General features: G+C 29.4%; 6 protein-coding genes across 9 annotated transcripts; 2 read left to right on the forward strand and 4 right to left on the reverse strand.

The window, feature by feature from the left end:
* Positions 1–6: 6 nt before the first annotated feature.
* Positions 7–5,777, forward strand: LOC124499820 (uncharacterized). Of its 2 annotated transcripts, none has more exons than XM_075728716.1 (2): positions 7–1,852; positions 4,059–5,777. In XM_075728716.1, the coding sequence occupies exons 1-2, from the start codon at positions 1,770–1,772 to the stop codon at positions 4,477–4,479; spliced, it is 504 nt and encodes a 167-aa protein (XP_075584831.1). In that variant the 5' UTR covers positions 7–1,769; the 3' UTR covers positions 4,480–5,777. The 2 variants fall into 2 exon arrangements, with proteins under 2 accessions (XP_075584831.1, XP_046919749.2); XM_047063793.2 differs by lacking the exon at positions 7–1,852 and adding an exon at positions 2,194–3,948.
* LOC124500056 (prominin-like protein) lies at positions 5,509–9,819 on the reverse strand. 2 transcript variants are annotated; one of them, XM_075728710.1, is made up of 9 exons: positions 9,758–9,819; positions 9,286–9,523; positions 8,939–9,215; positions 7,218–8,870; positions 6,827–7,150; positions 6,460–6,765; positions 6,272–6,390; positions 6,165–6,212; positions 5,509–6,096 (listed from the first exon to the last, which is right to left on the reverse strand). In XM_075728710.1, the coding sequence occupies exons 3-9, from the start codon at positions 9,197–9,199 to the stop codon at positions 5,928–5,930; spliced, it is 2,880 nt and encodes a 959-aa protein (XP_075584825.1). In that variant the 5' UTR covers positions 9,200–9,215; positions 9,286–9,523; positions 9,758–9,819; the 3' UTR covers positions 5,509–5,927. The 2 variants fall into 2 exon arrangements, with proteins under 2 accessions (XP_075584825.1, XP_075584824.1); XM_075728709.1 differs by having other exon boundaries at positions 9,286–9,386; positions 9,453–9,794.
* Positions 9,820–10,118: 299 nt separating this feature from the next.
* TfIIEalpha (transcription factor IIEalpha) lies at positions 10,119–11,856 on the forward strand. The gene is made up of 2 exons (XM_047064082.2): positions 10,119–10,700; positions 10,765–11,856. The coding sequence occupies exons 1-2, from the start codon at positions 10,264–10,266 to the stop codon at positions 11,618–11,620; spliced, it is 1,293 nt and encodes a 430-aa protein (XP_046920038.2). The 5' UTR covers positions 10,119–10,263; the 3' UTR covers positions 11,621–11,856.
* On the reverse strand, positions 11,757–13,703 carry Vha44 (V-type proton ATPase subunit Vha44). Its single transcript, XM_047064083.2, has one exon. The coding sequence runs from the start codon at positions 13,369–13,371 to the stop codon at positions 12,232–12,234; it is 1,140 nt and encodes a 379-aa protein (XP_046920039.2). The 5' UTR covers positions 13,372–13,703; the 3' UTR covers positions 11,757–12,231.
* A 65-nt stretch (positions 13,704–13,768) lies between these two features.
* On the reverse strand, positions 13,769–16,532 carry Sec5 (exocyst complex component secretory 5). Its single transcript, XM_047064081.2, has one exon. It carries the CDS (start codon positions 16,437–16,439, stop codon positions 13,815–13,817), a length of 2,625 nt encoding a protein of 874 aa, XP_046920037.2. The 5' UTR covers positions 16,440–16,532; the 3' UTR covers positions 13,769–13,814.
* Positions 16,533–16,623: 91 nt separating this feature from the next.
* On the reverse strand, positions 16,624–22,738 carry LOC124498629 (uncharacterized). Of its 2 annotated transcripts, XM_075728712.1 has the most exons (9): positions 22,383–22,595; positions 21,703–22,214; positions 18,767–18,972; positions 18,654–18,701; positions 18,448–18,487; positions 18,278–18,325; positions 17,730–17,863; positions 17,388–17,616; positions 16,624–17,302 (listed from the first exon to the last, which is right to left on the reverse strand). In XM_075728712.1, the coding sequence occupies exons 2-9, from the start codon at positions 21,884–21,886 to the stop codon at positions 16,863–16,865; spliced, it is 1,329 nt and encodes a 442-aa protein (XP_075584827.1). In that variant the 5' UTR covers positions 21,887–22,214; positions 22,383–22,595; the 3' UTR covers positions 16,624–16,862. The 2 variants fall into 2 exon arrangements, with proteins under 2 accessions (XP_075584827.1, XP_046918377.2); XM_047062421.2 differs by having other exon boundaries at positions 21,703–22,738.
* Positions 22,739–25,210: the final 2,472 nt, after the last annotated feature.

Here is a 25,210-nt window from a genome sequence, read left to right on the forward strand (position 1 = left end):
GTTTATTTATTTATTTTTTGTTGTTGTTGTTGTTGTTGGTTGGTGATCATCACCAAAGAATCTATCTCTTTCTCTCTCTCTCTATGATGAACAAAAAAGAACTAATTTTCTTTTCATCTAACTAGTGGTAAACACCGCCCGGCATATATCATTATAGCCCAATGACGGTGATGACAACAACAACAATAATAACAACAAAAAGAAGATCCTGAAACAAAAAATGGCAATCATTTCTATTTCTTTGTAAATGGATAACTGTGACGAGATCAGTCATTTATTGACTTTTTTTTCTTGAATAAAATGAGCAACAACACGCACACCTAGACAGAAAAAAAACACACACAAACACACATGGCAACCGTAATAGATAATCTAAGTGCAAGGGTCTATCATCATCATCATCATCATTGATATTATTATTCAAATTTAAAGTCAAAAAAATTTGTTGGGTTAGGTTTCATACAGAAATAGAATTTATTAACTTCTGGAATGATTTTATCTAGCTCCATTTTGATAATCGTTTCGATGAATTAGTGAATGAATGAATGATGGAAACCCGAATTCAGACAAAGAAAATTCTTCAATGGAAAAAAATTTTTTTTCTATTTACTGTATGATTATTATAATGAACAGATGTATGCTTTTTTGCCTCTCTTAATCCGAATATCCTGTTTTTGATCATCATCAAAATAAAAATATTGTTTATTCAATAAACAAACTCGACAACAAACTCAACAACAACAACATTCTCATCATCATCATCATCATTCTATAGTAAGAAAAAAAAAATTGCATATATGCAATCACATCAGCCACTTATGGACGTATATGTGTGATAAATATACTCGTTGGGTTATGTTTACACACACACACACACACAAAAACTTTTTGATGTAATGAATTTGAATGGATGAATGGAAAAAAAGGCAAGAAAGCAAGAAAAAAAAAGACAAAGATGGTGATGATGGTTGAAGTAACGGCAAAAGATACCATGTGTATACAAAAAAAAAAAATTCATCATCAAATTCGTTACACTATAGCTTGTATATCGTGATGCAAATGTATGTATATGTGTGTGTATGTTGCTGTGATTTCACCATTATCATTGCCAATTCAATCAACTCAAATGATCCTTATTGTTGGCTGAATTTAATTGAAGAAATTTTCTAATTTTCTATTCGGTAATAGTGGTAAATGATATTGGCGGCTATAACGTTTTCGTTTGCATAAATATATCGTCTTCTTTTGTTGAATCACAATCCTCTAGTAATTAATATCATCCATATTAACAACCATATACAACCAAATAGCAACAGTTGTGTTGATACTTACCACTGTATACCAGTTACCAAAAAAAAAAAAATCCATGCTCAATATCCATGAACAGATGTATGATTTTCAATCCAAAAAATTTACAAAAAAAAACAACTAAATCCCAACTAAAGAGTTGATAGAAAAAAAGCCGAAAGTGTGAAAAGAGAAAGAAAGCAAACGACAACGGCAAATTTTTTTCATTTTATTTCTTCAAAGTCATTCGTTATTATTATTTATATTTTCGTGAATGTGTTTGCCTCGACTTTTCTATCTGACCAAACTTATTATTTTTATTTATATATATAGAAAGAAAATTTGGACCTAGTCCAGTTTTTTTTATTGTCCACATTCGAATCTTTTTTTTTTCTTTTATTCACTGTGATTCATTTTCTATTGTATTTTATAATTGTGTTTCAATGTCCATTTAATCTGGATTCGAACAACAAACAAAAATAATGACTTCAACACAGAAAACGATCGACCATTCTAATCAACAACAACAACAACAACATCATGCTACAATTCAAGTTGTACAAACGTATGTATAATGTCAATCAATTTGATTAAATTTTCTATGTGTGTGTGTATGTGTGTTTGGCATATTCAAAGATATTTGGCATTTCAATTAGCCGATTTTTTTTCAATTTGATCTAATTTTTTTTACAAATATTCGATCAAAAATTGTGTGATAAAATACCGGTATCATTTCAAATGAACTATATGGATTATAGTGAGATCCTATAGGATCATTATATGTTATATTCTATAACGTGAATAACATTCAATAGCAATGAAATTATTGGTGCAAAAAAAATTGATGATCGTCATGGCTGACAACCACCATCATGTTGATCAATGAAACATTATTTATTCTTTGAATTCTGAAAACAATAAAAAAAAATTCTGATGAAAATGAAAAGCAGAACAAAAATTAATAGCTCTCTCTGTGTGTGTGTGTGTGTTGAATCTGCTTATGACGATCGAAAAATGTTTTAGTCACGCAAAAAATACGACCCTAAAAAAATTCATAGGAAGCAAATATAGAATATAATAGAATAAACAACACAAAATTTAATGTCAACAGTTCATTCGAGTATTCAACGAATTCTTCTTACAACAAGAATGACGATTCTTAAGCTTTTCTTTTTCCAATTTTATATATCATCAATATTATTAATTGGCTTTTTTTTAAGGTCACTTAATCTAATTAAGGCTATAAATATGTAAATATTGGCCATTCTTTTCTATCAATTGATTGATTGATTGATTGACAGGAGAAACAGAAAGGCGAAAAAAGCTAATAGCTAAGAATAATGGACAAGAATAGATTAGAATAAATCGTGAACCAAGAATATTAGGTGAATGCATGCAATTTTTTAACAAAAGTTTAACAGTGTGTGTATGTTATGTGTGTCAAAATCTTGTTGTTTTCATTAATGAGTAAGCCGAGCCACGCCAGGATAAGAAATAAGAATGGAAAAAAAAGAGTCATGATTTTTCTCTTGAGCTTTCTCAATCGATATTGGCATATATACACAATATTCCAGAAAGCATGCGTTGTTCAAAATTCGGTTAACTTGGTTGGTCCCGGTTTTTCGACCAACTAGAATACCGGACTACTGAAGCCGTTTCAAATTGACAACCTGAAAATAATATATTACTTTATTCATCTATATTGTGAGTACTAAGCAAGCAAGCAAACAAACAAACAAACAAAAAAACTGGATTGCGGAACATGACAACAACTAAAGATCAAACGAAAACTTTTGTTTTTGTTCATCATTATTGTTGATCCTATTAATTTTTTTCTAAATTTCTACAAAAACGACAAAATATATTTTCTCTATTTTTGCTCAATCCATTCATTTTGTCCTTATTATTTTTTGAATGATTTTATGACGTGTCGAATTGAAATGAAATTGTGGAACGAATTAAATTTTTTTTTGTGAAGAATTATTTTTGATTTGTTCACTAGAATTTGACAGAATTTTCCTCATTATCGTCGGAAAGAATTGAACCTATATATTGTTCTATAAAATGATGGAAAAATGATGAATATTTATAGCTACTCGAAATGAATATTTCAAACACAATATTCGAATGATATTTTCATTATTGTCATCAATGTTATTCGCACCAGAATCATCAGTTCCTCTTTAAATAATGACGATAACCGTTTCAATATATATGATGATGATATTTAATTTGTAAACATAAATGTGATCATTTGACCTGTTTAAAAAAAAATCTCTTTTTAAAAAAAGAGTACGATCTCAAAACAGATTTGTCCACCTTGAATTGCCATTATGAATGGTTTATTCAATAATTTAATTGATATATTTTACCGGTAAAAAAATAAATAAAGTGATTATATAATATATAATATATTAAAGAGTGAATATTCTGATCTGAGTCTATATGATAGACAATAAATCAATCAAAGCCAATTCTATATAATAAATTATTTAAGCTCATCGAATTCATATTGAAAATAATATAAATGGTGTTGACATCACATTCATCATCATCATCTTCGTCAATACCGCGTTCGAAATCATCGCTAGATGCACAACCAAAATTCTATCTGATTGAAATACCCAGAAGGGTTGCATTTACCGATGTAGAATGTTCACAGTAAGAGTGTTATGATTTAATGATGATATTTCGAAATATCTATAAATTAATTGATAAAAAATTAAAATAAATTTTCATTTATTTTTTTATCCCTCCATACATACATACAGAACTATGGATAATGAAGAGGATAATCCATTCCGTCCTGGTTCGGAATTAAGCCGTGAAGCGGATATTATTGTCAATCTGATTAAAGAAGGAAAACCAATCACACCAACGGGTGATATAATTAGTGCCAACAATTCAAATGTTGCCGCTGTCAATGATAGCCAAACACCACAAAAACAACAAGAAAGTTTGACCAAAAAACAACAATTTCAAACTCAAACCATTTTAGTCAATAAAGGTGATGAAAAAGATGGTCCAAATAAAACCAACAACAATAAATGCAGCAACAGCAATAATAATGGTAATATTGAACCGGGACAAGTTGAAATTCAACATGGAATTATTGTTGCAAATAATGATAATATGCCAACAGTTGAACAGATCAATCTGAAAAAGAAACGTAAATGTTGTTCACTTCTCTAAATTCACAATAACTCATTCATTCATTCAGTTAAGACCCCCAACCCAAAAAAAAAATGATTATTTGTTTGGATCCTGACTCATCATTGCTGATATATTCATATTCATGTTGTTTACAACAAAAAAATGTGTCAAATCGAAATTTGCCCATTTTGTATTGATCATCTAATCATCATTTACAATCTTCAATACCAAACAAGGCTTAAATCTAAAAAATATCAACTTTAACGATGTCATCATCATCATCATCATCATCATCTTTTTATGTTATCTCATGACGAAGTCGTGCACTTTTTCTGTTTTGGTATACGCCCTTGCTAACAACAAACATCATCATCATCAATCAATCAATCAATCAAACAAGACAGTGTGTGTGTGTTTATGTATGTAATTTGAATGAATGTACTAATAACGAACCAACTTATAGTAAGAAATTGGAGCTTCTTCTTAAATATAAGATCCTTAAATGAAAAAAAAAATCTTGAACAGTCCTAATATCCTGTATCCAAATAGATTTGCTTATATGGAATATACAACCAAAATTAAGCAACAAAAAAAATTCAATTTCATCCATCTTTGATCATCATCATCATCATTTTATTTTTGTTTTGTTTGGTTTGGTTTTTTACCACCATTCATTCATTCATTCAATTGAAGTATGGCGATAATTTTCAATTTCACATACAACACACTTGTCAGCGGTTATATTATGTGTTGATTTCATCATTTTGTTTGACATTTTTTTTGTTGTTTCATTTGATTCATGTCATGATTTTTTTTTAATTATTATTATATGAGTGATTAATCCCGAATTTTTTTTTCTTTCTGTTTGTCTGTTTGCAATGTACCTTTATTATTTTATATTTTTTTCTTTGATGATTTGTTTGTCTATTCAAAAAAATTGATCTTTTTCTTTGATTTCATCGTTCATATTTTTTTTAGTCTTTTTTTTCAAATTGTATTTTATCACACCATTATTATTATTATCGTTTGTCAAAAAACAAAACAAAACATTTCAATTCCACATTCACATCGTGTTTCGTTATAATTTTTCTTTTCTTTAATTGATCAACAGACAAGAAAATCATCATTTTTGAAACTACCAAATATTTAAATGAACATTGGAATTAAGAAAAACAATACAAGCGCTGATTTTTAAGTATCGTCATATTAATAAATACAAACTATGGAAAGCAAATGAGGAGAACAAAAAATCACTAATTACGTAATTGTGAATGGTTGTTGTTGTATAATGGTATATGAATGATAATGAAATAAAAAAAAAAGAAAAAAATATTGATGTACTATTATTTGATTGATTGATGCGTCGTTCAATAACAATTCAACAAGTCAATAATCAGGCAGTCGCGTTAGGAAAAAAAAATATTGTCATATACTTTGGATCATCTCTTTTTCTCAGAAAAAAATCACTAATGGAAAATTTTCTTCATTCAAAAATTATATGGTGGTGGCCTTGAATAAAGATGTTGTGGAATGGCACCCGGTGACCATGTTTCTTCTTCCGAATGATCACGTTCATTAAATGCAGATATATGTGGTGCACTTGGAACTACTGGACGACGATTAGTATTGCCACTTCTACTACTTCGTTTATCCACCCTATTCAATCAATATTTATTCGATCATTAATATAAACAGATTAAACAAATCATTTGTTGTTTACTTACTCAGCTAATGGTATATCATCTTCTTCGAAATGATCTATAATCAGAATCCTGTATTTTGAAATAATAAATATTTAATAACTCATCATATGGACAATAAAGATTCTTACGATTCTCGCCGTGTCGATGAACGTTTTATTCGTTTAAACAATGAATTCAATAAACAAACCAACAATGTTGCTGGAATAAAGACCAAAAGTGTGATCGTAACGCTGAACCAACAAGCAGTCTATTTAGAAAAAAAAACAAATACAAACAATGAGCTTTATATTTTTTCCAATTAATACGATTAGCTTACAAAAGGTAAAACAACATTATCACAAAGTGATGAAACCGTATGATTGTATGAACGGCTTATTGGTTCACATTTACCAATTTCATTTTTCACTCGTTGTTCCACATGGTCACTGTATTGAGTCAAAAGCATACTTAAATCTTCGATGTAATTCCTCAACACATTACGTATTTCTAATCGTCCTTTTTGGTTAATAAATTGTTGTGCGTTGTTTGCTTGTTTTAACAAGATATCTAATGTTTCACGTAGACTTTTTCCATTGAAATGTGATTTCAATTCAATTCTTTCAGCATTTTTCGTCAAATTTTCCTATTCAAAATAAAAATAAAAATTTGCATACAATACTTTAACATTAAATTGTATGACATACAATTTTTTGTGCTATTATGTTGATCAATTCTTTAGATGAACGTAAATCAAGAACAATATTTCGTAATTTAGCAATATTTTCAATCTCATATTCCGGCAAACGATATGATTCGTTTTCCAATTTTTTCGACAATAATTCCAAGTCTATAGGAGTAATACTGTGTTTGATTGAATTGGCGAATCCGGAAAAATTCAATGTTTCTAAAGGCGTTTCTTTCAATACCTGTAACAATTCTTTGCCTTCTTCGCTCAATAAAACAACATTGGTGGGATTAATATTCAAACGATTTAACAAAGAGTTCAAGTATTTTTGAATGTTATTTTTCTATAGAATATAAAATAATAAAACATTTAAGTTTATAAAATAAGTATGAAAAAATCGCTCAACTTACTTCTTTAAAAGTGAGGATTTCCGATAGATTAAAACTTGTTGTTGTTTCCTGATCGGATTTGGCAACACGTATTTTTTGATCAATCGAAAGATTAAGTACATTAAATAGACTTTTATTCTGATGACATCGATCTATTATATCGATTATATCAATTTTTTTCAAGTATTCAAACATTTGTTTCAATTCATATGAATCTTGTTGTCCTGTATCTGATGAGAATTCATTTTCCATTTCCATTTGTAACAAATGCATCATTTTTCTACTTTGTGGTTCAGAAACATTTTTGAGATAGAAACATAATGATCGATCATTTAGTCCACCAAATATGAATGAAATTGTACTCAACGATAGAATAATGGTAAAACTTAGAAAAAATAATGTCATACCAATGTAGGAGAAAAATTCTCCTTTTTTTGATCGTTTTTTATAGTTGAAACGGGTAGGTTGATCATTGCAAAGATTGCTTAGTAGACCGAAAAAGTAACAGGCCAAAATGACGAATAAAATCATAATTGAAAATAATCCAATATGATAAATGTGATGATTATTTTTTTGAATGAAATTATTAGAATTTGATAGAAATCCTTGTACTAATCGAATGTATTGAATGGGCTGAGCAAGTACGGTATTGATGTCTTCAACATTTTCTACAAGTGCTTTGTTCGCTTGGGAAATATTTGATCGAATCAATGGAATAATTTCATTAACTTTTCGTTGTATATCATTGCTTATTATATCGAGTTTTTCTTTGCCTTTTTTTATTTCGGCAATTATATTGCGATCCAATAGATATTGGATTTTATCAATTATAGGTGAAAGACGTGGTAAACTTTCGATACGAGATGAAATGGAAAATGAATGCCGTATCTGTTGATATTTTTCTTCTAATTCTAAACAAATGTCATGGCGACATGTTTGAAAAAAATCTTCAATATCTTGCTTGATTCGAGAAATTTTTCCCCGTAATTGAACGGTTAAAAATTTCAATTCATTTGTATGGTTGATTAGTTTTTTTAAATCCTGTAAAATTGGTTGCAAATTTGTCACGATTTGCGTAAGGTTATCTACTGAACTAGCTTTTGAAATGATAGCCAATTCATTCTTCACGATTTCGCCACTAATGTCTAAATTTTTACGGATTTGTGTTTCTAATTGAGCAAAATTGGTCTTGAAAAGAATGTCCAATTCGTATTGAGTATTGTTCAGATAGATTTCGAAATCAGCAAGTGAATTGTTGGCAGCTTTAGGTAAATCTTTGATTCCATCATGAACAAAATCATTTGTAACAAATGAACATATTATGAATAAAAATGATAAAACAAGTAGGAATAGAAGTACGATGGAAAATATTGGTCGCATACAACAATCGCATGAACCTTCTACCTTAAACTGATGATTTGAAAATGATGAACGTTGATCGTTGGTTCTAGATCTTGATGAAGATGATGATGAATGAGAACGGCCATGGCGAAGTAGATTTTCATTACCAGAAATAGAATGATTATAATTACTAATACGAGATCGTTTATTATTCTGATTTGTTGGTTGTGTACAACAGAAACACCAACTCATCAACCAAATTATGGGCACAAATATTGCAAGGAACAAAAATGTAATGGTCAAAATCAACACCCATCCATAGTGATCAATAATCTATGAAAAAAATGGTAATTATTACACAGTCATATTCACTACACCTTTTTCGATCAATCAATACATACCTCTAATTTGTTTTCTTCGATCACTTCAGCAGGACGTTGAACAAAATCATCGGTGATGATTGAATCTGGAAATCCGAATCGGAATATTTGATTCAAGATTAAATTGATGAGCAAATATAAATGCTCCATACTAAATGCAATTTCATGATTATCTAGATTCTGTGTACGCCATTCCGTTAATGACAGAATCGGATTTGGCATTATAAATTCAATCGGTTTTAAAGTATTCATTTTTATATGTGTTGAATTTATCAGATTCATTATCGTATGTAAAAATCTGTTGTAGATTTAAATATCAAATATATATCATTATTAGGTTCATCATAAATGGTATCATTATTACATACTATTTATTTTCGAACACAATAATAGGCTGTTGACCAGATAATGACAAAAAATTTTCACATTATGAATTTACCATTTATTTTTGTATATCTATCTTTTGATCCTTGAATGAATTGGTTGAAAAAATGATAATGTAAAAAGGGAGAGAGATGAGATTTTGACGACTCACAAAAACATCTTCATCAGCCATAGCATATAAAATGAGAAACAGGCAAAATCGCAATTTGGGTAATATAATAACTGCTAAACGTTGGTGAAAAAATAGGAAGTAGTATATAACAAATTTATATTGGTAACATTTCAATTCGATTATGATGAACAAACATTGAACATAAATATAAACATGCAAGGCCTGTTTTTCAAATTATACTACGCTGTTGTACTATAGTAAAACTGGATTATCATTATTCTACGTGAGAAACTGAGATCTATGTCATCGACATGGAAAAAAAGGTTAACGTTGTATGAACGAACTGGTTGTTGTTGTTGTTTTTTTTTGTTGTTTTTGTTGTTGTTGTTGTTTTTTTTTGTTGTTTTTGTTGTTGTTGTTGTATTGGCAGTAGTGATGGCCATCAAATGGTCTTGTTATGAATGATGATGCGTTCCTCTTTCTTACACACACACAATAATGGATTCTGGGAGAGTCTACAGATCATCATCATGTATATAAAATTTAGTTCTCGCCCAACAATATTTGTTGTACATTAAATGGAAAAAAAGAAAAATTTCCCCGATAGATGGCGTCACTAAAAAATCATATGTGATATTAAGCTATTTCGACTAATTTTGACGGTGTTCAGCAGAATTTCAGTCGATATAGTCAAATGATCACACATCGAATTTCGGATCAACATCAACCGAATATCATAAACATTGAAAGTTGAGTTTTTTTTTAAATCTGTGATCCCGGCAAAAACTGTGGTTTTTTTTACTAATGCAATGATAATTTTGAAACACTTCTACAAATATCCACTGACCAAATGATGGAGGTGCCGCGTCCATTAAAACATTTGGTACAAAAAGTCATGAGAGGATTCTATCCATGTGAACATATGATTGTAGTTGATCTATTAATACGACGAGTCGTCTTAAAAGAAGATGATATGATTGAATTACTTCGATTTGAAAAGAAACAGCTTCGCGGCGTTTTAGCTTTATTAAAAAATGATAAATTAATCAAATTTAAGCTTCGAATGGAGACCGGCCTCGATGGTAAAGCTTTTAGGCAAAATTATTATTATATCAACTACAAAGATTTTGTTAATGTTATAAAATACAAACTTGATCATATAAGGAAAAAATTCGAGTTGATTGATCGTGATAATACATCGAGAGCTTCGTTCATCTGTTCTTATTGTAAAAAATCATTCACCGATCTTGAAGTCGACATGTTGTTGGACAGTTCCGGCGAGCTCAGGTTTGTTTTATATAAAAATTCGACCACAAACTATTATTACTTTTTATTACATACATTTTTTCAGATGTACACATTGCGGTAGTGAGGTTTGCGAAGATCCCAATCATCTACCTAAAGCCGATTCTAGAAAAATGTTGGCAAAATTCAATGAAACAATGGAACCATTATATATGTTGCTCAAAGAGATTGAAGATATTCGATTGACAGCCGAATTATTGGATCCAGATATCGACAGTCGAATCGAACAACCACAACAGAATTATGATGGTACATTTTCTACCGGCAAATGGAGTGATAAAAATAAAGGGCTTTTTGGCCATGCAATGGCAAATATGAATCATTTCAATGTCAAAATTGATGATACCGATTCATCGAATAATAGTCAAAATCAACCGAAAAAAGAGCAGCCAATCTGGATGATGGAAAGCACAATATCAGGTGCAGCAAATAGTATGGGCATAGAAAATGGTGGCAAGATGAACAAAATGGTTAATGGTAATGCAATGAATACATCGGCAAATACTCGCCCATTAATCGATACAATTGATCTGCCATCAAGTTTAATTGAGCTTAGCTCTGAGCAAGCCAAAGAAGTTTTAGAAATTTTATTATCATATGAAAAACCTAATGATCCTCGATGGTTTAGAATATGTAAATATTTTGGTTTTGCTAATGATCCTGATGATGAAGGTGTTGATTTTAACGATATGAATGATGATCCAATGAATCAAAATGGTAATAATAATAATATTAATGTCGATATGAATTTTTTCAATCGTCTACCATTTATACGTGTAAATGGTCATCTTGTTTCATTGATTGATCTATCCGATGAACATATTGTCAAAATGAATGATATGGAAAAACAAGACTATATTAGAACAGCACAGCAACTATATGCAACCGTTTTCGATATTTAATATTCATATAATATATGCTTATAATGATAGATATTTTGTATATATATATATATAATGCTATATTATTATCTATTATATATTTGTATCCATTTTTCTTTCTATAATTTCATTTTTTTTTCATTCATACACATTGTAATTCAATTTGTAATTCTATTTTATTTAATTTTTGTAAATTCATTCATAGATATATGAATGATGAAAAATAATAATAAATATAATATCTAGACATTTTTAAATTTTAAAATTTTTTACAATGAATAAAATCAATTTGTTGTGAATAAAATCCTCCGATAGCAAGAGAAAAAAAAACTAGACTAGTACACAATGGAATTTTGTCATTTATTTTTCTGAATCAAATTATTCATATTTTTTTAGAATTTGATTTGATTTGATAATATATTAAACACGCCAACAAACACAAACACACGCGAACATTTTTTTTTCAAATCATGCATCACATAATTCTTGATTAAAAAAAAACTATAATGAAATATTTTCTGGAATATAATAATAATAATAGTTATTATAATTAACATATATATAAATAAAACTGGCTAGTGAACGCTCACAATGAAAAAAAAAATGATTAACAAGAAAAGAAATTCATTCACTCATTTAGTAGATACGAAATCAATGTTAATTTTGAATGAAACATATGGATAATATTCTTGTTGGCCGACATTCAAACCTGGTATATCTTCAATTGGACCTTGTAATATTGATGTATCCAAATGTGAATACAAATGATTGAGAACTTCACGTAATTTACGATAATTTTTCTTTGGTGGATGAAGAAGTGCAACAACAAAATTAACCGGCAATCCATATCGAAGTACAGATTCAACAAATACACGTAAAACTTTGACATGTACCCAAGCGATAACTGCTTCACTGAAATGAACTTTTAGCCATCGCATCAATAGATGATATTGTTTTTTAATGTCGCTTTCCAAGCGTGCAATCTCATTTTTACCGGCATTAATGTCATCTTCATTGTATATGAAATCACGAACGATAAATTTGTTTTCACGTGCTTTCACTTTGAATTGATCCGCAAATTTTTTGAAAACCGTCACATTAAATAGACCATGATCATTATCTTCATGTATCAATATTGATGAACGAGGAACGACATAATCAGTTAGATGTTCATATTTGCATTGCCAATCTTTGTAATATGATTTCGGAACAACAACAAGAAATGTAATCATATATTCGGAACCGAGAACGAAATGTTCTTTTTTGACAAGTTCGCTTGGATCTCTCACTAATAATGATCCAGCTTGTCTTCGTTCTAAAGATTGAAGATTACTTTTTAGATTATTGAATGTCGATGTTTTCGTCTTCATGTCCTGATCTATTTGGCCAATTTGTTTGTTAATTATCTCATGTAATGATTTCAACGATTGTTTGATAGGAAATTTGGCAGAATCCCATTGAAATTTGGTCACATATGTATGCAAATCTTGTCCGTTTGCTTGAAGCTGTTCTTTCAATGATTGGCCTTTCTCAAGTATATCGCCAATGGATTGTGCCAATTTTCTGCTGACTGCTTCGACATATGTGTCCAATTTGTTCAGGTCATCCGATAAGCCAACCAATGTATCTAATGTGCCAACTTTCAAGTCGGGAAGAAGAAAACGAAAAGTCTCACAAAACTCTGAACCATGTTTATTGATAGTTTCATTCAATGTTTCCCATGTTTGTTGACACGTTTTTTCTCCTGGTGCCGAGATGAGCCAATATTCCATTATGTGACAAATATAATAATAATAATGATGATGATGATGATTATGGATGGTTAATGATGTTCTATCAAACAGTGGGCGTTTTTAATTGGATTGTTATCACAATCTCAATGATGAACAAATTAGAACGAAATTTTCTATTTATTATAGAAAGAATATATTGGCTAGACAATTCCAGACCAAGTGTGAATGTAAATATAAAGAATAATCCAAGGTTCCAAGTTGATTTGTGATCATGCGATTTTTGGGTAAAAGTCTAGAGACCAACTCAACAACAATCCGTCATCAAGGAGATGGGTAGAGTTTATCCATATCCATGGAGCAGTAGCAAAGCTAAAGTTAAAGAAATATAAAAACCACTCATAACCGATCATCAGATGGCACTGATGTCCGATAACAAATTTTTTTTTCTTTAAATAAAAAAAGTTTTTTTTTATTGGATCGTATCAATTAATCAGATTAATATTGCCATTATCATAATTAAAATTAAAACAACTGATTTGTAATCGCATATATGTACAAAATCTGTTCGTAACATCATCAATAAGCTTTCGAATTGTTTGATCCTGAATAGAAATCTGACAAAGATCGCGACAATTGTCTATTCGTGGCTGCAATTGTAAATGAAAATTGTTTCCTGTTTTTCGAAAAACATGTTCAATAGCATTGATATCGATGAGCATCTGTACCCGAGCAGCATCACTTAATTGTTTGCTATAACTTGCACATAATCGTTCGATTTCAATAACGGTTGCCAACAATATTTCAAACATTGTCTTATAAACTAATTGTGGTGTTATCTTGTAAATTTCCGATTGAACATAAATCAAATTCAATATCGTTTCCTTGATATAATAGCTAACATCTTTGGGCATTTCTTTTTCCTGGAACCAATTCTCATCGAAAAATCGCATCGATGTTTCGATTCCACCAATAACATCATCACGTTTGCGTTCGATGAATGTTTCCAATAATTTGTTTTCCAAATCTTTGAATTTTTTCTGCGTTAACTGGATCACCTGTGACATATCAGGATAGCCATATTTTTCGAATATTTCATATAATTTTGGCAATACATAGTTGGCTGTATATGAACAATTACATAAGACAATCAATGATCGATTATCTTCGGTTATATTTCGATTATTCGATATAGGATTTGCAGCCGATCTTTCCAATGCATACAAAAAAGAATTGATTAAACTTTGTATCAATTGTTTTACCAATCCTTTGACGTTAATCTGAGTGAATATGTCGACTTCGTCTGCTGTTCGAATCTGTATGACTGAATCTCGAATCAATTGTAAAATTTCAATAACTTTCGTTTCGAATTGCAAGGGAAGATTAGTTCGAACGCCATATATGTCATCGAATTGTATGTTCCAGACTTCTTTTTTGTATAAATTTTTCACATCATTTGATTTATGGGTAAACAGACAGGTCAAAGTATAGAGACGAAGATCGAAAATAAACGTCTGCACCGGTTTCAATAGGCCAGAGTTTTGCATATGAATCAAATTGAAATCTAATTTTAAAAGATTGGAATAACATTGAACAGCACCACGAAGACAATAAGGCAGCCAAAGGACAAAATCTTGATCAATCTCATTTAATGCTTGATTAGAAGTGTAGTTGAAACTATTCGTATCCGGAAGAAGAACACTACGATATTCGTTACATAATAATTTAATTGATTGTGTGAGCAAATCTTTTTCAAAAATTTCACGTTTCTTCTTCAGATCATCTATAGAATTTTTATTGTATAAATCTCCATTCAGATAGGCACAGCCTAATTTGAATAAATCATTGAAGATACGATCGAATAATCTTGATGTTTTATCGACAAACAAAATTTGTGGTGGCTTTTGTGGATTATCTGGATCTGGTGGCATTGTTTTCAAATTGTTATCGGCATCGCCGTTTGTTGCTTGTGAAGATAAATATTGTTGTCGACAATTGTTAATTTTATTGAACAAAGATTGTTTAATCAAAAGAATAGCATCCCATGCTGGATCCGAATTTTCCTCCAATGCTGATAGATATTTGATTAATTTTTTTAGTTCATCAATATTATTATCTTCCATATTAAGTGCACATTGTTTGAACAATTCTCTAAGTGTAAGTATAAAGCTTTGAATACGTTGTTCAACTTCATGAAATACTTTACGAAATACACTGACCGAACTGTCACTGAATAGATTTTTTGCACGAAAAAAATCATTGATAACCACATCATAATCTTTACGTTGCATGCTTTTATCAATGTTCGAGGGCAGATTGAATAGAAAGCGATAACGTTGCAGAACATTCAAAGCATTACGCATAGAATCAGCATCATCTTTACGACTGATAATATTATCGAATATGGCATGTGCTTCATCGTTAGCGCTTTTAATATAATCATCAATCTTCACGGTTAAATCGGATCCAAATTCTTGACGATCTTTTTTGAATGACAAATACAAATTATTCAAAGCGTTCAAACAATCCATAATTGAAACAATGTTAGCTTTGAGAAATGTATTCGAATCTAACGTATTTTTCGGTTCGGATCTATTCTTGTCTAATTGATTTTTGTATTCCTTTTTCAGCTCTTCAAATGATGAATTACTATGATTTTCCACTAGATACATGGATGGATTGAAAGAATCTGAAAGTATATCATTATGTTGACTTTTCATAGGCACTTTAGTATGACCATCATTCGAGACTAATGCGGCAGCTGAAACACCAGAATCAAATGGAAAAATGTCATTTTCATCTATCCAAACACCACTGGGCGTTGTCAGACCAATAGATTGTTCTAAAGCTCGAAATTGAATCATTGAAATACCGGTCCCGCCACTTTTGGTCGTAACAATAACGGGTCCTGTTTCGACACAATTTGGTGATTTTGTAATGATCTTCTGTGGTGTGATCCATTCCGTGAATACCAAACATTCAATATCACAAATTTTGACACTGGACAAATCAAATTGGTTGATACCCAAATTTTCACCACGTATGGTGAGCTTTGTTCGAGGATGTCCTTCTTTTGGTGAAATTCCGGTTACTTTAGGTGCCAGTGCCATAATTTATTCACCGAGATATCAATATGAAACAATAGAAAAAAAGTGATTAAAATTCACCATAATATGTAATCAACGTAAGCAACGAAACGAAATGATTCTGATGTTTACATAAACATTGGATATATTCCATCAACAGATGGAGTTAGTGGCAGAATATTTTTCAAAAATATCACAAAATAAAGAATTTTATCACAAAACAAATAAAGAATTTTATTTTATTATTTATCGCATATTATTCTTATCAATTTTTTTTGTTGTTGTTGAAAAAATAATACAGTAAATAAATAAACACAAAAAGGAATCCACTATTTTACATGAATCAATGATGATGATGAAATTAATTTTTGGATGATGATTATTCAATTTTTTTCAATTTATGTAAATATAATCAAGTTTACAAACACATTTAAAATAAATAAGAAATTATAAAAAACGTAGCCAATAACGTAAGAGAAAAAATATGGATATAAAACAACAAAGACAATTGAAATGATGTAATCCTAATATTGATGATGAACAACTAGAATTTTGCGAAAGAAGATATTCCGAATTAAATGTCCTTATGATGACTTGTTCTTGAAAATCGGCAATCGTTTTTAAACAATATACAGTACATTGTAATTCAATCTCTTCTGTTTGAAAATAACGTTTTTCCATTGTGAATCGTAGATTCAAAATGATTTCACCATTCAATCGATTCTCATTTTTTGTTAGATAACTGTTGTTTACTTTTTTACCATTGATGAACCAAGATAATTGAGCATTCAAAACGGTTGTCGAACAATTTAGATTAACAATATCGTTGACATTATATTTGTCACGTATACCGGTGATGATCGGCATCTCTTTGCTATTTATTTGGGCTGTTGTTGGAAATAGATTTTTTGTTTTGTTTTTTTTTCATTATTTTAATTAATTAATTAATTTTTTATTATCACACAAACAAACCTGATGTATATCTTCGTGATGTGGATTTAGTTTGTTTGGATCCATCTATAAGATATTCGACTGTTTTCAATTCATATACAAACATTAATGATGCTTGACAACGAATACGTAGACTATCATGTTGGAAATATTTATGATTTACTTGAAAATTTAATCCAAGCTTTGTTTGTATCAATCCAGTACTACTATCGATTGTCGGCTTTGAGCTTAAAAGAAATTCTTTCGGTGCCTATTTATACAATATATACAGTTGAAATATTCAAATGTTGATTTAATACATGAAAACAGAATTATTTCATTTCATTTTATTTTATTTTATTTTTTCTATAGTTACAAATTTACCGGTAAATCATTGATGAACCAATTTAATTTCAATTGTGGCCAGCCTTTACCAGAGATGCATTCAAAATTAACATATTCATCGATACGATAATAATCGCAGCTACCATTGATCGTTAATGTTTCTTTGGGTAACACTGTTTCAAATGAAAAAACAGAAACCAAAAACAACACCGAAATCGGTAATAATGATAATAATAATAATAATGATGAAAAAAATATGATGACCATCACGTCGAAAAAAGAATGAAAAAGTAAAAAAAGTAAAATAAAAGATATGACCGAAAAAAAAGAGAGATTTCAATTAGCCAAAAGTATCTACTTTAACATTCGATGTGTATATTTATATATATATAGCTATAGGGATTTATAGATCAAAAAAAAATGCGACAAACGAAACCAATTGTTTAATAATTAATATCATGAGGATGATGATGATGATGATCATTTCAGCTATCAACACACACACACAAAAAAAACACAACAAATGGCCATTTTCCTACATTCTTTGTATTATAGCCACCATAGAAATAATAAAATTCAATACTTACCATATATTTTCATTAGTTTCTCATTTTTTCTGGTGGCAAACGCTGGACCTAAGTCCAAAAACACGGGGTTTATAACATGTGAGAAAAAAATGAATGAATGAATGAATGAATAGGTCACACAATAGGTGAATGAAAACAAAACAAAAATTATTATTATAAATATGATTTACCTTCAGTACTAACTTCGCAACCATAGAGTCCGTCAGAATTCTAGCCATGTATATATCAGTTTTATATTTACGCATACAAATTAGGCGATAACAGATGGACCATATGGACAATCAGTTAAAGCAAAAAAAAAAAAAAAGATAAAACAACATCAACATCAACATCATTATTTGAGTGAATTTTGTTGTTATATATGTGGTCAACTTACAAGATCGGTATGATGTAGAATAACATGAGTTGCATTGGACTTTCTATGCTATTAATTGAAATTGAAATTGAATTTTTCAATAAAAAAAACTATTGTTTTTCATTGATACTTACATCAAGATGAATGCCATCCAAATTGAATGATTGTTTAGGATAATCTTCTTTAGGTAGATAACGATAAAATTCAATATAATCTTTGTAGAATTTTACTGAATAAAGTTCACTATTTTCAAGATCATAATCACAATATAATATTGCATGGCTACCATTCGATATTGCTGCTGGTACATCGAATTTTACTATACGTAATGAAAGGCAATCTGTGTAATATGAAAACCAAATGAAAGAAAAATAAATTTTTCAGTGATGATTAATTCAATTTTTACAATTTTTTTAAAAACTTTCCAAACATACAGATAGAAAAAAAATCGCAATTTAAACAGTGAAGACAACTTTTTTTTCTTGCTATGCATCCCAAAACAACAATAAAAAAATGTCAGTTTTGCTTTACTTTGATTCTGTTAATAATAATGTAACCATTTGATTATGTTATTCTGGCTGTCTCTCTTTCTCTCCATGTTCTAGAATCTAGATTCTATGGAATAAAAGTTTTGTCTACCACAATACATAATGCTCAATCATTAGTGATTCGAACACACGTACTATGAATTTTTTATCATCACATAAATTTATTTCTCTCTCTCTCTGTGTGTGTGTGTATAGGTAACCTTTTGGATACATCAATGAGCAATTACAAGCCCCAAATGAATAAATGAAAAAATAAAAACTATTAATATAATCTCAATGATGATGATGATGATGACACAATGTCACCACACACACACACACACACACATATATATATATATTCATCAGTAAGGGTTTGATTCCGATTTCCAAAGTTACCAAATTTGTTTTATGAACATTGAAACAAAAAAAAACAACATAAAAATGCATATATATAAAATTACGGTCAATTCGAAATTCTGGAAAAAAATGTGAATTGAACTTAGAATAATGATCATCATAAAATGAATGAATCATTCAAATTGTTTAAACCGTTGACAATATTATTATCATCGATTTTTGTTTTAGTTTATTGCATATTGTTGTTATTGTTGTTGTATATAATGATAATAATAATAATAATAATGATCATTAAAGTTCTTTGATCGTTGACAATATGAATTTTTTTTCTATTCTTTCCTTTGAATTCATCATTGTTGTTTTATTCTGTGTATGGTGTGTGTGTATGCATATTATTCAATTATTGATGGATAAAAATGAAAAATAAAAGGAAAAAGAAAGCATGAAAGAATTCAACTTTATCTACTGTATAACGACCACGAAATAACTTTCATTTGTCGTTTTCGTCGTTGTTGTTGTTGCTGTTGCTGTTAATGATCAATACGCGTGTTATATTCATAGACCAATTGACTGAGAAAAAAAAATGGAATGACAATTTATTCATTCATGGTAATGAAATATTAATCTCAATGATGAAAATGATGATTATAATGATGATGATGATGATGGTACGCACAAATAATGAAAAAAATATACCCCCATATTCATACATACCACCGACACATAGTTCCATAAACATTCACTTACCTCCTTATATTGTCACTCAAGATTCATCATCAAATTATCAATTTAACAAAAAAAATAAAAAAAAGACGAAGAGAAAAAGTCAAGAAAATTTTTTTTTTATAGCTTAATTAATTAATAAAATAAAAATTATCATAATTATGATGTGTGGGCGTGTTAATGTAAAGTCTATAAAAAAAAATCTTTGGGTGCATTTTTTTCCATGCAAAAAAAATAAATATAAAATGAATATATTGCCGCGTACTATTCAATAAAATTTTCTTTTACTGTTTCCATTGTTACCGGTTAGTGAATTCTAGTTTTGTTTCTACGTTTAAATTAAATAAAAAACACAACCAAACCTATTACGTACTACACAAAGGTATTAATTAGTGTCGTTAGTGGATCAAAATTTAATTTGTTTCAACAGTAAAAAAATCAAATCAAGATAAAATATTAGTTGAATGTTAAGTTTGAAAAAGAGTTGGAAGAACAAAAAAAAAAAATCTCAACAGCCAATCTTTAATCGATTCGTTTTCAAAACACACAAACTTGAATTGTTTAGTAGTAGCACTATTCAAAATTCATCATGGAAATCTTCATTCTTTTCAATCAACATAAAAATATGGTATGATTTTAATTACCATCAGACATCATCATCATCATCATCATCATCACCATCATCATCATCGATCAACAATCAACACTGAATAAAAAATGAGGGCCACAATTGTACTCGGGATCGATTCAATTGTTTTTAAGAGTATGCACGAACAGTATAATTTGACAACAAGGTTATCATCAATAGAAACATACAGTGAAACGAAAAAAAAAATTCAAGACAAGTATTTCAATCGAAAAAATTGATTCTGTTTTTTTTCACGTCAAAAAAATAAAATAAAATTGTATTCATGTGAAAACGATTTTTTTTCTTTTTTTTGCCAACAGATTTTTGTCCTCTCATACTGTCTACTATAACTACAATGAGAAATGAAATGAAATTTTTTTTCTTTTTTATTGGAAAACAAAATCTAAATCTGAAAATGCGTTGTCTTAATTATATGTTTTTTTTTAATCGTCAGATTTCCAGTATGTAATCACAGCATCGACAACAACAGCAAAGAAAATTATTATAATAATAATGAATTGACAACGTTTAATAGCTAGGTTTTCTGAAATCTTCAATCAGCTGTAAGCGACCAAAAGAAAAAACAAATATCCAGGTATATTCATCAACGATTGTTGTATGGAATATTAATGTTGATGATCATGGTAGAAATTAAATCATCATCATCATCATCATTATTGTTTGACGGAATCATCAAATGAAAAAATAATGATTATAAACATTGTGAATTTATTGAAAATAATAAGCGGCTAAAAATAAAAAAATTCCGGATATTACAGAGAGAAAAGAAGGAAAAAAAATACAACAACAAAATATGATAATAAATTATTACCTTTCAAAATGAATGTCAACAACAACAACAATATTATTGTATGAATGGTAATAAAATGGCGAAACATGGTGATAATAGATGAAAAAGAGGTTGTTGTGGCGATTGAAATATGACGAAATGTGTTGCAAGTATTCATCATCCTCGTTGTTGTTGTTGTTGTTGAAATCATTATCATTATCATCATCCAACATGTAATAATTTACATCATAATTAAAATCATAAATGGTGTCAAACGGGAATTGATTTGATGTATTTTTTATTTATCAACACATAAACACGGAAAGAGAGAAGAATTACGAGACACAATTTGAATATCAAATAGAATGGAACAAAAACAACAACAACAGCGAAAAAAAAATTGCCGTTTATCGTGAAAACATCGATCATCGAAACACATGGAAAATCTTTTTTTTTCAACTGATTATAGTACTACGTTGATTGTCTTGGTTAAAATCATATGGATCGTTTGTTATAACCACGTTATAATGATTGACGATGTCCACTAAACCACACTGTACACCATTACCAACAACAATGGCTGTAGTTTATAATTACCGTTTTTTTTCTCCTGGAATCGACCCCGATATACCAGAAAAAAATGAAACGAATACGACACGACGATAATAGCAATAATAATAATGTGTCACTCGAAACACTAAAAAAAAAAAAAAATTTCTTACGGTTTTTTGATGGTTAATTATGAAAAACTGAGTGTGTGTGTATGTGTGTGTGTCTGTGGATCATAATAATAATATGTTGGTGGCCATGATGATGATAATCGCGCGCGCTTCGTTCAAAAAAAAAAGAAAGAAAAAAATAGAATAATAATTCACAAGATTGTACTCATAAAAGAAAAGAAAAAAAGCAATGAAAACAAAAAACGGTCTGTGCAAGTTGACTTTTGATTCACAACTAAAACACACACACACACAATAGAAATTGTCGGCTGCAATGATCATTGGTAGATTCGGTTATTATCTGTTTGTTTCTAGATAGTTCATACCATTTATTCATTCATGAGTGTGTGTGTGTGTGTGTGTGTGCGTGTAATTTTTTTTCCCGTTGTTATATATTTGGCGCCAAGTATATAAAAAAAAGGAAAAAGAGACAACAACAACAAAAATCAGCGCGCGTCATATCCCACCACGTTTACTGTTGCCGTCGTTTTTGATTGGATGGGTGGTTTAGTAGTCTAACGGCGCCAATATTATTATTATTATTATTATCATCATAATTGTACCATCATCACATGGCCAATGATAGTTTGCCCATTTTTTTTTGTTTGTTTGAATTTATGGAATCAAGAATAATGTTCCGTATACAATCTTGACAATGAATGAATAGGATTGGTTCACGGGATACGGTAATTTTTAACTGATATTATCCGGTGTGTGTGTGTGTCATACTTGATGAAATCAATGAAAATGTAACAAAAATAGAATATTCTCTCTGTCTCTTTTTCTTTATTCGAGTGATTATAACAGTACACACTATATATATTATATAAGCCATAATCAATAAAGAAATGAATGAGAAGAAAAATAAAAATTAACAAATAAAATAAAAAGTCTTGTGGTTAATACTAATACTAAACAACAACAACAACAATAGCCATTTTGATGTTGATGTTTATGCTCATATTATATTCTTAAATATTTATATATTACATGATGATAATGAAATTCATTTACATAGACAAAAAAACACATCAACCAAAAACAAAAAAAAATTCATGGACAATAATGAAAACCTAAACAATGCTTTAGTGGATTTCAAATTCATGATTGGGATATTTTTTCTATGAATGAAGACGTGAAAAAGAGAAAGCAAGATAGGAAAGGGAGAAAAAAAGAATAAAAGATAAATTAAGTTTTTCTACAATTTTAGCTGTTTAGAGTATTTGCGTGTTGATTTATTAAAATGATGAAAAAAACTAGGAACGATATAAAAAAAAAATTATCTCATATGTGTGGTCCATCCAATTCTATCATCATCATGATCATCATTACCACTATTGACTTGGAACCTTTTGAACTTGTAAAACCATAAAATGTTTCTACAATACATAACCACAGAATCATCATTGTCAATTTCAACATTAACAGAGATTCGAATGTACGCACAGAATAAATGGTCCCAATCAAAGACGCAATGAAATATACAAAAAAAAATTGTGCACGAATATATCGCTGAATGAATGGATGGAAAAAAAAGAAAACGAACGAACATGGTCTATTTACCTATCTATACGTTGATCAAAAACGATATTTCATGATCAGTTTTACAATACAGGTTTTCCATTGTCTACATTCACCATATTATTATCATCATATCATCATGGATTCAATATTGTTATATACTATGAAAACCTCGGAAAAAAATCATACAGAATTATGTATAACAGAAAGAAAGAAAGAGAGAGAGTGTGTGTGTGGGGGGAGAAGAGAAAAAGTGCGTGAGAAAAGTTTATAATAATTTATCAATAGAGACTAATAACAATAATGACTGAATATAACGGTATAGTCAATGATGACAATAGAGACAACAATAAATAGACACACACACACATAGACATTAAAAGCAAAAACCACAAATATACAAACACATATACACACACACACAAGAATCAGCTAGAATCGGAATATAAAGTCACACATACATACACACGAATTTGGATCATACATACATTGAGAGAGAAAGAAAAAAAAACACACACACACAAAAGAAAAAGATAATAAAGTAATTTATTAGTTATAGGCAAAAAAAAGACCAAAAAAAAACCGACCGATAAACATTGTGATGATGAGCATTATTATTATTATTATTATTATGGAACATTGTTATATTCGACCATTGTTTATATCCAAACAATCGACCAAATAATATATATAACTAGAAGATTGCAATGCATAAAATTGCTTTCTTTTTTTATTATTATTATTATTATTGAAACTGTTGCCGCGTATTCGCGATCAGGAAAACCTCGACACAGAGAGAGAGAGAGAGAGAGAGAGAGAGAGAGAGAGAGAGAATAAAAATGAATGAATGAAGGCGACATTGACAACTATGATGATGATGATGATGATCCATTCATCCATATTCCATATTCATTTGGGAACAATAGATCAGTGAATAACAATAACAAACTGGAAAAACAAATCATTCAGAAAGGTCAGTTCAATAGAGAGAGAGAATGAAAAAGAAAAATCTAGAATATATTAGCGGTGGGGGTTTTTGTTTGTTTGTGTGTGTGTGACAAATACAATACGTACGTGAACCTGTCGAGATATTAATAATAATATCGACAATACTAAAAAAAAACGTAGAGATCTATCTATTTTTATATAATAAAATCAATCACACCAAAAAAAACACACAGCATTATGTCACATAAAAGATTCACATAAACAAATAAATAAAATGAACATCAAATGAATGGGAAAAAAATAGGAAACCAACAGACTATAGTGACAGAAAAATGGCGTTCATTTTTTTTTTCTCCGCTGAT

This window comes from Dermatophagoides farinae, chromosome 2 (assembly GCF_024713945.1).
Source record: "Dermatophagoides farinae isolate YC_2012a chromosome 2, ASM2471394v1, whole genome shotgun sequence".
NCBI lineage: Eukaryota > Metazoa > Arthropoda > Arachnida > Sarcoptiformes > Pyroglyphidae > Dermatophagoides > Dermatophagoides farinae.

Coding starts and splice junctions, on each gene's coding strand:
- LOC124498629 (XM_047062421.2), bottom strand. CDS start 21,886: ATGATGATAATGATAATGATTTCAACAACAACAACAACAACGAGGATG. Junction 17,864..18,277: donor GAAACTAATGAAAATATATG/GTAAGTATTGAA, acceptor CATTTGAAACAG/TGTTACCCAAAGAAACATTA. Junction 17,303..17,387: donor ATCACGAAGATATACATCAG/GTTTGTTTGTGT, acceptor TTCCAACAACAG/CCCAAATAAATAGCAAAGAG.
- LOC124500056 (XM_075728710.1), bottom strand. CDS start 9,199: ATGAATCTGATAAATTCAACACATATAAAAATGAATACTTTAAAACCG. Junction 8,871..8,938: donor TCGAAGAAAACAAATTAGAG/GTATGTATTGAT, acceptor TTTTTTTCATAG/ATTATTGATCACTATGGATG. Junction 6,766..6,826: donor ACATAATAGCACAAAAAATT/GTATGTCATACA, acceptor TATTTTGAATAG/GAAAATTTGACGAAAAATGC.
- LOC124499820 (XM_047063793.2), top strand. CDS start 3,815: ATGGTGTTGACATCACATTCATCATCATCATCTTCGTCAATACCGCGT. Junction 3,949..4,058: donor ACCGATGTAGAATGTTCACA/GTAAGAGTGTTA, acceptor ACATACATACAG/AACTATGGATAATGAAGAGG.
- Sec5 (XM_047064081.2), bottom strand. CDS start 16,439: ATGGCACTGGCACCTAAAGTAACCGGAATTTCACCAAAAGAAGGACAT.
- TfIIEalpha (XM_047064082.2), top strand. CDS start 10,264: ATGATGGAGGTGCCGCGTCCATTAAAACATTTGGTACAAAAAGTCATG. Junction 10,701..10,764: donor GACAGTTCCGGCGAGCTCAG/GTTTGTTTTATA, acceptor ACATTTTTTCAG/ATGTACACATTGCGGTAGTG.
- Vha44 (XM_047064083.2), bottom strand. CDS start 13,371: ATGGAATATTGGCTCATCTCGGCACCAGGAGAAAAAACGTGTCAACAA.